Source organism: Camelina sativa, chromosome 7, assembly GCF_000633955.1.
Source record: "Camelina sativa cultivar DH55 chromosome 7, Cs, whole genome shotgun sequence".
Classification (NCBI taxonomy): domain Eukaryota; kingdom Viridiplantae; phylum Streptophyta; class Magnoliopsida; order Brassicales; family Brassicaceae; genus Camelina; species Camelina sativa.
In genome coordinates, this window is record NC_025691.1 from 2,127,050 (window position 1) to 2,139,490 (window position 12,441).

Sequence of the window (12,441 nt, forward strand, 5' to 3'; positions counted from 1 at the left end):
TCCGAGGACGAAGATGTTTGTTCTGAAATCCGAAGACTCGAAAGCACATTAGAGTTCACCGGAACTGATTCTGCAATGCAAGCAATGTATTTCATCCACGAAATTGGTTGGCTTCTTCACAAAAGTGAAGTCAATTCAAGACTTGCAGAATCAGATCATCTATTCCCTTTAATACGGTTTAAGTTTATAATCGAGTTCTCGATGGACCGGGAATGGTGTGCTGTGATCAAAAAGCTATTGAATATACTCTTTGAAGAAGGAACGGTTGATCTATCCCCTGATGCTGCATTGTCAGAACTGTGTCTTCTTCACAGAGCCGCGAGGAAAAATTCAAAACCCATGGTTGAGATGCTTCTTAGATTCATTCCAAAGAAGAAGAACCTAACATTATCCGGTTTGTTTAGACCTGATGCAAGTGGTCCAGCCGGTTTAACACCGCTTCACATTGCCGCTGGTAAAGACGGGTCAGAAGATGTGTTGGACGCTCTTACTGACGATCCCGGAATGGTAAAATTTGAATTTGATTTCCCTCGTTTTAACTTGTGTACTACACTCAAATTCTGTTTTTGTTTGATAAAAAAAGTTCTTTCTTTTTTGGTTCAGATTGGTATTCAAGCGTGGAAGACTTCCCGGAACCATACAGGATTCACACCAGAAGACTACGCACGTTTACGAGGTCACTTCTCCTATATTCATCTCGTGCAACGGAAACTTAACCGGAAACCAACCGCCGAAGAACACGTGGTGGTCAACATTCCAGAGTCTTTCAACATTGACCACAAACAAGAAAAGAAGAGTCTAAATGATTCATCAAGCTTGAAGATCAACCAGTGTAAGCTCTGTGATCACAAACGTGTGTTTGTCACAAGACAACACAGTTCTGTTGCTTATAGGCCAGCAATGCTTTCCATGGTAGCGATTGCGGCGGTTTGCGTTTGTGTTGCTCTTTTGTTCAAGAGTTGCCCGGAAGTGCTCTATGTTTTTCAGCCGTTCAGGTGGGAACTACTTGCATATGGAACAAGCTAGTAAAAAATCCTTCTATACATTGAAGAAGAAGAATCTTCTAAACGAAGATGTGTTGTTGTAAAATCTACAAACGAGTGTATTTTTATAAATTTTACTGGAATCTAGTATATTATTCATCTAATCATCTTTACAAGATTGTTTGTAATTTTGTATGTAGCTTATATTGATGGCAAACCCCAAAGCACTCCAACTTCCATTTTTTTTTCCCCCTCTTTGACATTTTAAAATCCATTCTGACCAAGTTTAAAATACACCCGGTTAAGAAAATGGGCGAATTGTAAAATAGACCCGGTTCAGTACCTTTTTTGTGAAACTCATGTTGATCCCATGCACCGACTCTGACGATGAGAGGGCTTATAAATACAGAGGACGCGCATAGCTTCAGAAGTTAGTTACATTCTCATTTCTCTTCAACCGCTCTCTCAATTCTTGTTTCTTCTCTCATCATCATCTGCTACTAGAGAAACCACCTCTTTCCCGTAACGATGTCGAAGAAGATGATCGAGTTGAAGAGCTCCGATGGTGATTCGTTTACGATCGACGAAGATGTCGCAACCCAATCGCAGACGCTAAAGAATATGGTTGACGACGATTGCGTGAAGACCACAATCCCGCTTCAGATCACAAGCAAGATCCTGAAGATAGTGATCGAGTACTGCGAGAAGCACAAGCACGTCGTCGTTTCTGATTCTTCGACCGTAGAAGAGAGCAAAGAAGATCTCAAGAAGTGGGACGCTGAGTTCATGAAGACGATTGAACATTCTATCCTCTTTGATGTGATGATGGCTGCGAATTATCTCAACATCCAAAGCCTTCTTGATCTCACATGTCAAACTGTCGCCGATTTGCTCTCAGCAGGCAAGACTCCAGAAGAGCTTCGTGCACAGTTCAACATCGTGAAAGATTTAACAGATGAGGAAGAAGCTGATATTCGCTGGGAGAACCAATGGGCTTTCGAGTGAGAGCTACTGATCGATATCAAAAAGTTCTTGATCGATGTACCTGGTGACTTCTTTTAGTGTGTGCGTTTTCAGTTTTATTCATGCAACGTAGATGATGACTTCGTCTATATCTCTCTTCTTTTAGTGTGTGGGTTTTCAGTTTTATTCATGCAATGTAGATGATGAAGACTTCGTCTATATCTCTCTTCTTTTAGTGTGTGCGTTTTCAGTTTTATTCATGCTAGATGATGATGACTTGGTCTATCTCTTCTGAGTGTGTTTCTTTTGGTTTCTTGAAAGAGATGTAAACCAATCTTTTTTTCTTGCTCTAGAGATGATCTTTTGATTGGTATTCATATATGTAACCAAATCTCAAGATCGATCCATGTTGTCAAACAGTCTTTTGTTTCTCTGAAGCAATTCTTGAATATAGCTGGGTTTTCTAATCCGAAACAGAGTTCATGACACTTCAATTTCAATATTCAACTCAGTTATTTTGGTTTAAATGCTTGTATCATAATCAAACCGATGTAAATATTGTCAGCATTGAACATTCGAAAATAGAACGTGTGAAAAGTCATATTCTGTAAAATCACACAAAAACAGTTTCGTAATTCATCTCTTAAGAATATGATAAATCTGTTATACTTTGATTATCATCAGACTGATTCGGTGTATAACATGCTCTACATAACTTGTATTATATAAGAACTCAAGTCTAACTTACTTAAGATACAATGTGGTGGTTTCGATATATACAGAGCATATAAAGGAGTGATGATGATGAGAGAAGAATCAAGAACTGATAAAAAATGGTAGTGCAATCAGATGTTGTTAAAATCGATTTTAATGTTTACCATTTTTCTTTTCATTTGTTTGTTGTTATTCACACTATACGTTTTAAAATCAGATGTTGTTAAAATCGTTTTTAACTCTTGTATTGTATCAAAGCCATTCACTATGACACGTGGATTCCTATCCGATTCCGTCAAATTAATTTGACTTTAGACTCCGGTTTAGGCTTGGTTTACTTTTTAGGCTAAAATAATAATTTTCCATATTTCGAAAAGGATTACACACCGACTTTCACAACTAGGGTTCTCTATAAATAACACTTTCTAAGACCATCGCAACTCTCACAATTCTCATACATCACAAANAAAAAAAAAAAAAAAAAAAAAAAACTTTCATTCGCCACCACAAGGAGAAAAAGAAAAAAGGAAAACGAAAAGGAACGATGTCGAAGAAGATTATGTTGAAGAGTTCCGATGGCGAGGCGTTTGAGATCGAGGAAGCAGTCGCAAGCCAGTCGCAGACGATAGCACATATGATTGAAGACGATTGCGTCGCTACTGAGATCCCTCTCGCAAACGTCAAAGGAACCACCCTCGCGATGGTGATCGAGTATTGCAAGAAGCACGCTGGTGCTGATGCTTCAACCGGCGAGGGCAAAGAGGAACTCAAGAAGTGGGACGCTGACTTCTTGAAGACGATGGAACAACCCACTCTTTTTGATGTTATTTTGGCTGCTAATTACCTAAACATTAAAGACCTCCTTGATATTTCTTGCCAAGCTGTTGCTGACATGATCTCTGGTAAAAAGCCAGAAGAGATTCGCGCACTTTTGGGCATCCAGAACGATTTTACACCGGATGAAGAGGAAGAGTTCCGCAAGGAGAATGAGTGGGCGTTTGAATGAAACCTCTAATTAGGTTTCTATCTTCTTGCTTCTTTTCATTGTCCTGTCTTATTTCTTCTTCGGTGTGTTTTCTGATGTTAGATGACTTTGTTATCTTTCTTTTGGAGACAACTAAAAATAAAATAAAATAAAAAGTCTTTTGGTTTCTTAATCAATCCTTGAAACTATTTATTTTCGTTCAAAATGCATCGGTTTTATTGGCTACAAAACCAACAGAACAAAGAGTTGTGTTCACTTAGTAGATGACTCTTCTTTTGGTGTTTGCTGGATAAGTTGACTTCTTAGAGAGCATTCTTCAATCTGCATTAACATATAGAAGAAGTTCTTTTATAAACAACTCTTCTTATACAATGCAAAAAAAAACAAAGGATGATGAACATATATATTATAAACTGTATAATTAATATGTAAAAGAAAGGCTTAGGGGGGGGGGGGTACATGTGAAGCTTGCGTTTTAAGAAGAGCCACTCCGCAATCTTGTGCCAATGATTTTTCTCTACTAGTCACCCTTGTTAATTCTGACACCAGACTCTCCATCTCCTTTGCCTGCAAAATATATCAATAAGGGAGTTACAAAACTTGATTCTTAATGCTACGTTTTATAAAATAAACAATCTTGATACATGCACTCAGACTGATACTAATTTCCTACTAACCTTTGGCATATAGATTCCAACATTTTGTGTAATGCCGTCAATAGTCTTGGAAGCAGCCACAAGTGAATCACCTAACTGTTTAGGATCAACCTGGTTTTTGGCAAGCAAACACTTAGTTGTATGTATATGCAGATGATATACTTCCTAGTTGTTGACATTACTGAACAAAAGATGTGTATAATAATACCATGATATCTCCATCAAGTGGAAGCTGTAATGAAGCATTGGAAAAAGCTTGGATTGTTTGCGACAACGAAGTCGAATACTCTTGCTCAATAGCAGCCCATTGCTCCAAACATGGAGTCTATTTTAGTGTTTCCATATGGAAAAAGAAACTTATTCTCATTAGTCTCATATCGAAGTCAAATATTGTGAAAGCTAGCTAAAGGTATATCTATCTGAGATAGACTATCTCTAATAAGCTTACTTGAGATTCTGTAATCGCAAGAAGAGCTTTAATTCTCAATAAACGTTGTAGCTCTATGCGTTTCCTTTGCACAGAATCATGAAATTCTGATATCTTCGAACCAAAGGAATTGAGCATACTCTTCAAGATAAAACAAAAACACCATTAAAAAGTCTAAAACATGCTCACAGAAGATATATATTAGCTTATTACTTATAGTAACTGACTTCAGCTTGAGCTTTTTGAGCATGAGTCTTCATTTGAGCATTGGCGTTGGCAAATCTCCATTGGAGGTAACGATTGTGGACTAGTTTCAGAGAATGCACATCTTCCAACTGCTCTGAAGCCTTCCTCTGCTTTTTCGAATCCGTTGGAGCCTTTGAATTGGATGCCACGGGAGGCAATGCTGGCAACCCTATCCGCGAAAACGAACTGCTCTCACGACCGGTACAGCTCGAAAACGGTGAGCTCACAGTTCGGTTAAGAGAAGAAGTTACAGAACTGTTGAAGACTCTAGGATGAATTGTTCTGCAAGAAAGCGTTGGAAACTGATCAGAGCCGTTGGATTTAGATTTATCCTGACCGTTGATGACTCCTTCTTTCTCATTAGATATGCCGCTTGATTGGAGAAGCCTCGTCGCAGCGGAAGCGGTTAGAAATCTGTGTTGGCTAAGGCGTGACCTAGACGGCGGAGGAAGGATCGGCAGCGTAGGCGTATCGAGGCGGTGAGAATTCTCCTTGAGCGGTTTCAGTTGGCTTTGTTTCGGTGCTTTTCCGGCAAGAGATAATGTAAAAGGCGAGTCTAAGCTACGCGCCGCCGTCTCTGATGAGCGGTTCTCGTCTCCGTCCGACAATTTTAACTGACGTCTATGCCTTTGAGCAGAAACAGAGCGTTGGTGTAACTGGTGGTGTTTAGGAGAACTCGAAGTAAAAAAGTGGAGATCGCCAGCGGAGGAAGAAGAAGAAGTAACCGGAGACATGAATCTGGAACTAACTTCTCTAACTCTCGGCCGCCGCGTTGATATTGCCGGTGTTAATGGCTGATTTTGCTTAGATCCGCTGGTTTTCGCCTCCATAACTTTTTTTTTTAAAATGTTTTTCTAAAAATCACAAAAGATTCCAGTGGCACGAGGTTGTGTCCAGATTCGAATTTCGAAATTATGTGAAATGGGCCATTAATATAAGAAGAAGAAGAATAAAGAAGATACGTTACGGTTTATTTCAGAACAATGAGCTGTTTGGCTTTGGTCTCTTGTCTCTGTAACGGCTGATTAATTACTGTAAATTGTCCATTAATATATGAGAAAATCAAGCTAAGGCCATAATTTTGGGCCAAACCTAGCTAAACGGGCCTGCTGTAAATTAGTCCATTTAGGATCCGGTTAAGGCTTGCTTGCTTTGTTAGAAACTCCACTGAAAGCAAAATTGAAAATTTCATGTAAGAACCCTAACGTTTTTAGATTATCTATGGAGGGGGCCAGGGGGGCATTACGAGTTACACTCTCTACTATCATTTGCCATGATGTCATCATCATCTTCATGTTTCTACGGAGAGATTTGAACCCTATTGTTTGTTGCCTAATAAAAAAATGCGATCCAGACAATGCTAGATCCCTTGCATTTTTTAGGGGAGATAGATTTTCGTTTCTAGAGCAAAACCATAAGACAAGGCATATAGAGATTCGGGTGACAAGAGAGAAGATTAAAAAAAAAAAATTAAAACTGAGAATAGTGGAAAGTAGTCTTCGGCGTTCGATTTAACCGGTTTATTTGGGTCGGGTTATTTGGTTTTGCAAAAAATCGGGTTTTAAATAATTTCACCGAATAGACTCGAATTAAAAATCGGTTCGGGTCGGTTCGGAAGTCGGTTTGTTCGGATCAGTTATTGGAGTGGATCAACTTCATGAATGTGTCAGTTCCTGAATGGTCAAGTTTGAAAGTCAGCAGGTGCTACTATCCGCCAAACATCGGGTATTACGGAAGAAGCTCTGATGTCCACCTCACTGGACTCGGCGTCCACTTCTATGCCCCTCCTCAAAAGTAATTCATTTTCTAAAGAATTAATATTTAATTACTAAATTATTTTTCATGCGTCCGTATTTGATGATTTTTGCCTTAAATAAAACGTAATATACAATTCTTTTTTTGGACATGATCGTCAATCGATAACTAAGAGGAGTGACAAACCAATCTAAAGATTTCAGAACACAATGACAGAATTATTGAAAAACCTTTCACAAGGTTACAATATCATTATTATTAAATCTATAAAAAAAAAAGAAAAAAAAATAATTGTTAAATGGCGAAACAACTATATAGCTGTGACATCATAAAAAGTGGAGTTCTCTCGTGTTTTGTTGCGGGCAGATCTAATACAAAGACAAAGCACGATAACAACGACAATCACAAAGACCAAACCTACGGAAGAAGCGATTATCATCGGAAGACCCGACCCCATTTTGAACTCGCTCTTTCTAACTTTCTACTGTCTCTTCTTATAACAAGGTCCTGTTACTTTTTTTGTATATTGACCTCATAAGAGAAGAGTACTGTATATACAAGTCCTAATATTTCCTTATCTCCACAACTTGGCAATCAAAGTGAACATAACTAAAAAGGTTAACTTACTTCGTATAGTGTGATCTCATAAGAGTAGTGTATATATGTATTACAAGTCTTAATTTCCTTAGCTCTCCACAACTTGGCAATCAAAGTTATAATATGAGTAGGAAACTTAACATATGTTACCAAAAAAAAATCAATAGCAAAAAAAGAAAAGTTAACATAACGATAAGATAGCGATCAAATCCAACCAAGGCCCAACCCATAAAGAAATTTGATAAGGCCCATTAAGAAGCAAAATATGATTAGGAGGATTTATATAAATAATATAGTCTAACAGTCTCATTTTGCAAATTCTCAGAAATCTTAAGGGTTTGCCGTACAAAAAAGTATCGGAGCTGATAGAGAGAGAGAGACAGAGAGAGTAAAGGGGTAACGAAAGAGAAAGACTGGTTTACTTCTTCTTCTTCGTGTGCGATTCTCATCGAGTTTTTTATACAAATTTTTTTGTGGGTGGGGGTTAGTGTTTTGTTATTTTGAGGTGAGAATCGATTTGAAGATATGGCGAGTGAAAGCTCTGATGTTGTTGTAACTCCAGTGGTGGAGAATGGCGGCGCTGAATCCTCTAATGGAAAAGAGGAGAAATTGGAATCTGAGCTTTCGAAGAAGCTTCAGATTGCAGACGATGGTAAAGAGGAGAACGATGCAGAAGAAGAAGAAGAAGGAAGCAAAGGTGAATAATTTGGGAATTTTTTTTTTTTTTTTTTTTTTTTCTGGTCTACTGATTAATCACATGGTTTTGGGCGTTAAGATTATAAATGTTCGATATATGTTTGTGAAAGGAACTAGCTTTCTAGGATTAGTCCATCTGAGTTTGGGTCTTGAAATGTTATTGAAGTTTCTTAGATTCGATCCTTTGTTCTGATGGTTGTGTAAATATAACACTTTTGTTATTTTCAAGCTGAGGCTTCAACGAAGAAGAAGAAGAAGAAAAATAAAAGCAAGTAAGAGATGTTTTTGTTTTTGTCTATTTTTTTTCTTTCTTCTAACTTGTAACTTTTGGTGTTTGCTTTATTGATGGTTTTGATTATGTTGTAGGAAGAAGAAGGAACTCCCTCAGCAGACTGATCCACCTTCAATCCCTGTCGCTCAGCTCTTCCCATCTGGGGAGTTTCCTGAAGGTGAAATCCAACAGTATAAGGATGAGTAAGTTTCATGCCATTCTCTTTACCCGTTCATGGACAGCTTTTGGGAAAATCTTTCATAAGTTATAGTTGACTTTGTCCAAGAATAGAATACCAGTTTTGTCTTCTCTACTCTTTGAGTTTATTGGATTTTCAGTCTTTCTCATGTCAGGACTCTTCGTTGTTTACCTTGAATCACTCTGTTTGTTTTAATATATTGGTGCTTCATCTCTGTTTTTAGTAACCTGTGGAGAACAACATCTGAAGAGAAGAGAGAGATGGAGCGTTTTGAAAAGCCAATATATAACTCTGTTCGCCAAGCTGCAGAAGTTCATCGCCAGGTTTAGAGTTTTTTTTTTCACTGAATGACCACAGATTCTGGCATCTTTTTTTGCAGCTGCTTGAAAGATCGTTTTGGCCATCTTTTTCAGGTTCGTAAATATGTCAGAAGCATAGCGAAGCCTGGAATGTTGATGACTGATATATGTGAGACCCTAGAGAATACTGTTCGTAAGTTGATTTCTGAGAATGGTCTTCAAGCTGGTATTGCATTCCCGACCGGATGCTCTCTGAATTGGTTGGTTATGACATGTGCCTTCAACTTTTTCTTTCTATCAACACTTTTCTGTTCTTCTTTAGTCGAATGACTTTTTTAACTTTCAGGGTTGCTGCTCATTGGACACCAAACTCTGGGGATAAGACTGTACTTCAGTACGATGATGTTATGAAATTGGATTTTGGTACACATATTGATGGTATGACGGCAAATCTTCCTTTCTGTTATTTTTTTTCTTCTTCGTTACAAATGTCAGACAAAAATTTGAATCACTTCTCTCGCAGGGCGTATTATTGACTGTGCGTTTACAGTTGCGTTCAACCCTATGTTTGATCCTCTCTTAGCTGCCTCTCGCGAAGCTACATATACTGGTATCAAGGTGCTGATTCTTCTTTTTGCTAATATACATTGCCTCATGAATATACAATCTACCAGTTGGATGAAGCAATGTTGTTATGCTTTGCCCTATTCAGCTTGGTTAATTATGTTGTCTTTATCCTTTTGATCTTTTCCTACTATTTCGTCCTTCTCTACACTGGAGTCTAAATGAATTCTGAAATTCTAAGTTCAGTGTAAAATGACTTCATTTAGGCTTTGATTTGTAAGGGAACCATTTGGTTATGCTCCTAACCTCCTTGGTGGGTTTTTTTTTGGCTGGTTCAGGAAGCTGGAATTGATGTCCGTCTCTGTGATATCGGTGCTGCAATTCAGGAGGTCATGGAGTCTTATGAGGTTGAAATCAATGGAAAGGTCTTCCCAGGTATTGTTATCCGATGGCACATCTAATTATCTGCTCTTACATCAGTGTCACATTTTGTCGACCCTTAATGTAATTTGTAAACATTAATATATGTTACGTGCTTTTGGCAGTTAAAAGTATCCGAAACTTGAATGGGCATAGCATTGGACCCTATCAGATACATGCTGGGAAATCCGTTCCTATCGTAAAAGGAGGCGAGCAGACAAAGATGGAAGAGGGGGAGTTTTATGCCATCGAGACATTTGGATCAACCGGTAAAAGAGATTTGCACATTCAACCTTCTAAAGAATAGGCCACTGCATCTTTAGGAGTCACCAATGTTTTATCCTCTGTTTCTGTTATATTGCAGGGAAAGGATATGTGAGAGAAGACTTGGAATGTAGCCATTACATGAAGAACTTTGACGTTGGCCACGTCCCCTTGAGGTTGCCTAGAGCAAAACAACTCCTTGCCACCATTAACAAGAATTTCTCGACACTTGCCTTCTGCAGACGCTATCTGGACCGCATTGGTGAAACCAAATACTTAATGGCTCTAAAGAATCTGTGTGACTCTGGCATTGTTCAGGTAAAATTTTCTCACACCAGTGTCTAGATGATGATTCATTTTGCCCCAGATCTATCCTGAGTTGGAAAAAAACATAAACCTTGTTCATTGTTTGATTTTCAGCCGTATCCACCTCTGTGTGATGTGAAGGGAAGCTACGTTTCACAGTATGAGCACACCATTTTACTCCGACCTACTTGCAAAGAAGTTCTTTCCAAGGGAGACGACTACTGACTGATTCAGACCCTCTGTTTTTTTTTGCTCTGTTTGATGATCTACTTATATCATATTGTTGTGGAGATTTGTGCAACTGCTTGTTTCTTTTGTCGTCGTTAACACAGCTTTGAATCCCTTTTTATAAAGTTTCAATGGATTGTTAAAAAAAAACCATGAATTTGCACTTCACATGAATTTGCACTTCACATGAATTTGCTCATCAATCTTACTAATAAAGATGAGTAATTTGATTCGTAAATCTTCACGCTTTGGAAATTTCTCAAGTCAAATCGTAGAGTGAGAAACAAACAAAAATTGTTTACATGTATAAATACAGATATGGTGAAGAAGAGAGAGAGAGAGACAACAGAAGAGATAGATCTTGAGCTAACTAAATCCATGGCGGCGACGATAGCTGCATTTTCCGGTGGTCTGAAAATGAAGGCTGGAGTTCTTGCCGTCCAAATCTCATCGCTTCCTCTCCGCCGTCCAAATCTCATCGCTTCCTTTTCATCGAAGAAAGTAGCGGCAATCTCCTCATCTGTTCGAGTCTCCGGCGTTTATCACCAGCGTAGTCAAAGCTCTTGGTCTCGACTTGCTACTTTCTGCACGGTAGCTCCCGACGCCGGCACGACGGTTTCATCGGATGAATCGGAGAAGAAGAGCGAGTCTCAGAAGGAGGAGGAGAGTGTGAAAGAGACGGCGAATCTGTTAGATATCAAAGTAGGACGAATTGTGAAAGCTTGGCAACACGAGGAAGCGGATTCTCTGTATGTTGAAGAAGTCGACGTCGGTGAAGCTGAGCCCAGAATCATCTGTAGTGGTCTCGTCAAATACGTTCCTCTCGATCTCCTTCAGGTCAGCTTTCATTGTTTCTTTTTCTCGATTCCAAAGTCCTAATTTGTGAGAGAATTATGATCTTGATTTGTGTGAGGAACTTTCCCAATGAGCTGAATGTGTAGGGTGCATCAGTAGTGGTGCTGGCTAATTTGAAGCCGAGGAATATGAGAGGGGTTAAGTCATGTGGTATGCTTTTAGCTGCGTCTGACTCTGCTCATGAGAATGTTGAGCTTCTTGTTCCACCTGAAGGCTCTGTTCCTGGAGATAGAGTGTGGTTTGGTAACGAAGACGATCTCGAGCAGCTTCCTGAACCTGCACCTCCTAATAAGGTCTCCCTTGCCTGCAAACCACTTATCATTTCAGTATCAATGTCTGTTGTTACTTGTTAGTGATGGGATTTTTCAAATTATGTGTTCTTTTTTGGTTGTTGCAGGTTCAAAAGAAGAAGATGTGGGAATCGGTGCAACCGCTTTTGAAGACTGATGCGTCTGGTGTTTCGATGCTTAAGGACGAGCATTTGATGATGCGAACATCTTCTGGTCTTGTTACTTCAAAATCTTTAAGAAATGCCAACATTTCTTGATTTTATTTTTAAGCTATATTAAGATGTTTTTTTTTGACAAAGAAGAGAAAGAACAAGCCGCCAAGGCAATTTTTTTCATTGCAAATCAAACTGTTGTTTTTTTTTTTGTTGAATCATCAAAATAAGGTTATAACTTTAAAAGGTACAAAACAAATCCCGAAATAGAACTTTTCCTCTTTGCGGTCGGCTTTCTCGGAGATCAAGCAAAGACAGAGAAGATATCACCATTGATGTAATCGTTGTCCACTAAGCTTACCAAATAGTAGTTGTTCTTCACCTGCACATTGATTAGATCCTTCTTATCAGTACAGCTAAAACCAATCAGGTTTAAGAAAAGAAGAGAAGGAAACAGAAGGAAGATTCTTTACCTCCTCGAGCAACTTTTTAGAAGGATCGTCTTCTGGGTACAAGTTAGCCCAGCTTCTTGACCAAATCTCAAACGCTTCGTCTTTCCAGACTTTGAAAC

At 38.8% G+C, this 12,441-nt stretch overlaps 7 protein-coding genes across 7 annotated transcripts in view; 5 read left to right on the forward strand and 2 right to left on the reverse strand.

Moving 5' to 3' along the window:
* LOC104699910 (squamosa promoter-binding-like protein 12) overlaps positions 1 to 1,147 on the forward strand; it is a 5,344-nt gene extending 4,197 nt beyond the window's left edge. Inside the window, 2 exon segments of the mRNA XM_019227378.1 lie at positions 141 to 507; positions 604 to 1,147. Coding sequence (XP_019082923.1) covers positions 141 to 507; positions 604 to 1,026 — 790 coding nt within the window. The 3' untranslated portion in view covers positions 1,027 to 1,147.
* LOC104699911 (SKP1-like protein 5) lies at positions 1,512 to 2,202 on the forward strand. The gene has a single exon (XM_010415307.1). It carries the CDS (start codon positions 1,512 to 1,514, stop codon positions 1,986 to 1,988), a length of 477 nt encoding a protein of 158 aa, XP_010413609.1. The 3' UTR covers positions 1,989 to 2,202.
* LOC104699912 (SKP1-like protein 13) lies at positions 3,154 to 3,817 on the forward strand. The gene has a single exon (XM_010415308.2). The coding sequence runs from the start codon at positions 3,205 to 3,207 to the stop codon at positions 3,664 to 3,666; it is 462 nt and encodes a 153-aa protein (XP_010413610.1). The 5' UTR covers positions 3,154 to 3,204; the 3' UTR covers positions 3,667 to 3,817.
* On the reverse strand, positions 3,891 to 5,865 carry LOC104699913 (QWRF motif-containing protein 6). Its single transcript, XM_010415309.2, has 6 exons — positions 4,956 to 5,865; positions 4,750 to 4,869; positions 4,510 to 4,626; positions 4,323 to 4,412; positions 4,105 to 4,212; positions 3,891 to 3,966 (listed from the first exon to the last, which is right to left on the reverse strand). Exons 1-6 carry the CDS (start codon positions 5,802 to 5,804, stop codon positions 3,898 to 3,900), a joined length of 1,353 nt encoding a protein of 450 aa, XP_010413611.1. The 5' UTR covers positions 5,805 to 5,865; the 3' UTR covers positions 3,891 to 3,897.
* On the forward strand, positions 7,647 to 10,705 carry LOC104699914 (methionine aminopeptidase 2B). Its single transcript, XM_010415310.2, has 11 exons — positions 7,647 to 8,023; positions 8,252 to 8,294; positions 8,389 to 8,496; positions 8,716 to 8,815; positions 8,906 to 9,051; positions 9,138 to 9,229; positions 9,315 to 9,409; positions 9,694 to 9,790; positions 9,901 to 10,044; positions 10,140 to 10,357; positions 10,460 to 10,705. The coding sequence occupies exons 1-11, from the start codon at positions 7,852 to 7,854 to the stop codon at positions 10,568 to 10,570; spliced, it is 1,326 nt and encodes a 441-aa protein (XP_010413612.1). The 5' UTR covers positions 7,647 to 7,851; the 3' UTR covers positions 10,571 to 10,705.
* Positions 10,846 to 12,133, forward strand: LOC104699918 (aminoacyl tRNA synthase complex-interacting multifunctional protein 1). Its single transcript, XM_010415313.2, has 3 exons — positions 10,846 to 11,410; positions 11,515 to 11,721; positions 11,826 to 12,133. The coding sequence occupies exons 1-3, from the start codon at positions 10,892 to 10,894 to the stop codon at positions 11,973 to 11,975; spliced, it is 876 nt and encodes a 291-aa protein (XP_010413615.1). The 5' UTR covers positions 10,846 to 10,891; the 3' UTR covers positions 11,976 to 12,133.
* Positions 12,024 to 12,441, reverse strand: part of LOC104699915 (methylenetetrahydrofolate reductase 1) — a 5,034-nt gene continuing 4,616 nt past the window's right edge. Inside the window, exons 10-11 of the mRNA XM_019227379.1 lie at positions 12,344 to 12,404; positions 12,024 to 12,252 (exon numbers count right to left, since the gene is read on the reverse strand). Of these exons, the coding sequence (XP_019082924.1) occupies positions 12,175 to 12,252; positions 12,344 to 12,404 (139 nt within the window). The 3' untranslated portion in view covers positions 12,024 to 12,174. The remainder of the gene's footprint in view (positions 12,253 to 12,343; positions 12,405 to 12,441) is intronic.

What these genes read in the sequence shown, in the direction of transcription:
- LOC104699911 (XM_010415307.1), top strand. Translation starts at nt 1,512, where the DNA reads ATGTCGAAGAAGATGATCGAGTTGAAGAGCTCCGATGGTGATTCGTTT.
- LOC104699912 (XM_010415308.2), top strand. Translation starts at nt 3,205, where the DNA reads ATGTCGAAGAAGATTATGTTGAAGAGTTCCGATGGCGAGGCGTTTGAG.
- LOC104699913 (XM_010415309.2), bottom strand. Translation starts at nt 5,804, where the DNA reads ATGGAGGCGAAAACCAGCGGATCTAAGCAAAATCAGCCATTAACACCG. An exon ending in CTCAAAAAGCTCAAGCTGAA is followed by an intron (nt 4,870 to 4,955) that starts GTCAGTTACTAT and finishes TTTATCTTGAAG; the next exon opens with AGTATGCTCAATTCCTTTGG. An exon ending in TTGCGATTACAGAATCTCAA is followed by an intron (nt 4,627 to 4,749) that starts GTAAGCTTATTA and finishes ACACTAAAATAG; the next exon opens with ACTCCATGTTTGGAGCAATG.
- LOC104699914 (XM_010415310.2), top strand. Translation starts at nt 7,852, where the DNA reads ATGGCGAGTGAAAGCTCTGATGTTGTTGTAACTCCAGTGGTGGAGAAT. An exon ending in ATCCAACAGTATAAGGATGA is followed by an intron (nt 8,497 to 8,715) that starts GTAAGTTTCATG and finishes CTCTGTTTTTAG; the next exon opens with TAACCTGTGGAGAACAACAT. An exon ending in CTACATATACTGGTATCAAG is followed by an intron (nt 9,410 to 9,693) that starts GTGCTGATTCTT and finishes TGGCTGGTTCAG; the next exon opens with GAAGCTGGAATTGATGTCCG.
- LOC104699918 (XM_010415313.2), top strand. Translation starts at nt 10,892, where the DNA reads ATGGTGAAGAAGAGAGAGAGAGAGACAACAGAAGAGATAGATCTTGAG. An exon ending in TTCCTCTCGATCTCCTTCAG is followed by an intron (nt 11,411 to 11,514) that starts GTCAGCTTTCAT and finishes CTGAATGTGTAG; the next exon opens with GGTGCATCAGTAGTGGTGCT. An exon ending in AACCTGCACCTCCTAATAAG is followed by an intron (nt 11,722 to 11,825) that starts GTCTCCCTTGCC and finishes TGGTTGTTGCAG; the next exon opens with GTTCAAAAGAAGAAGATGTG.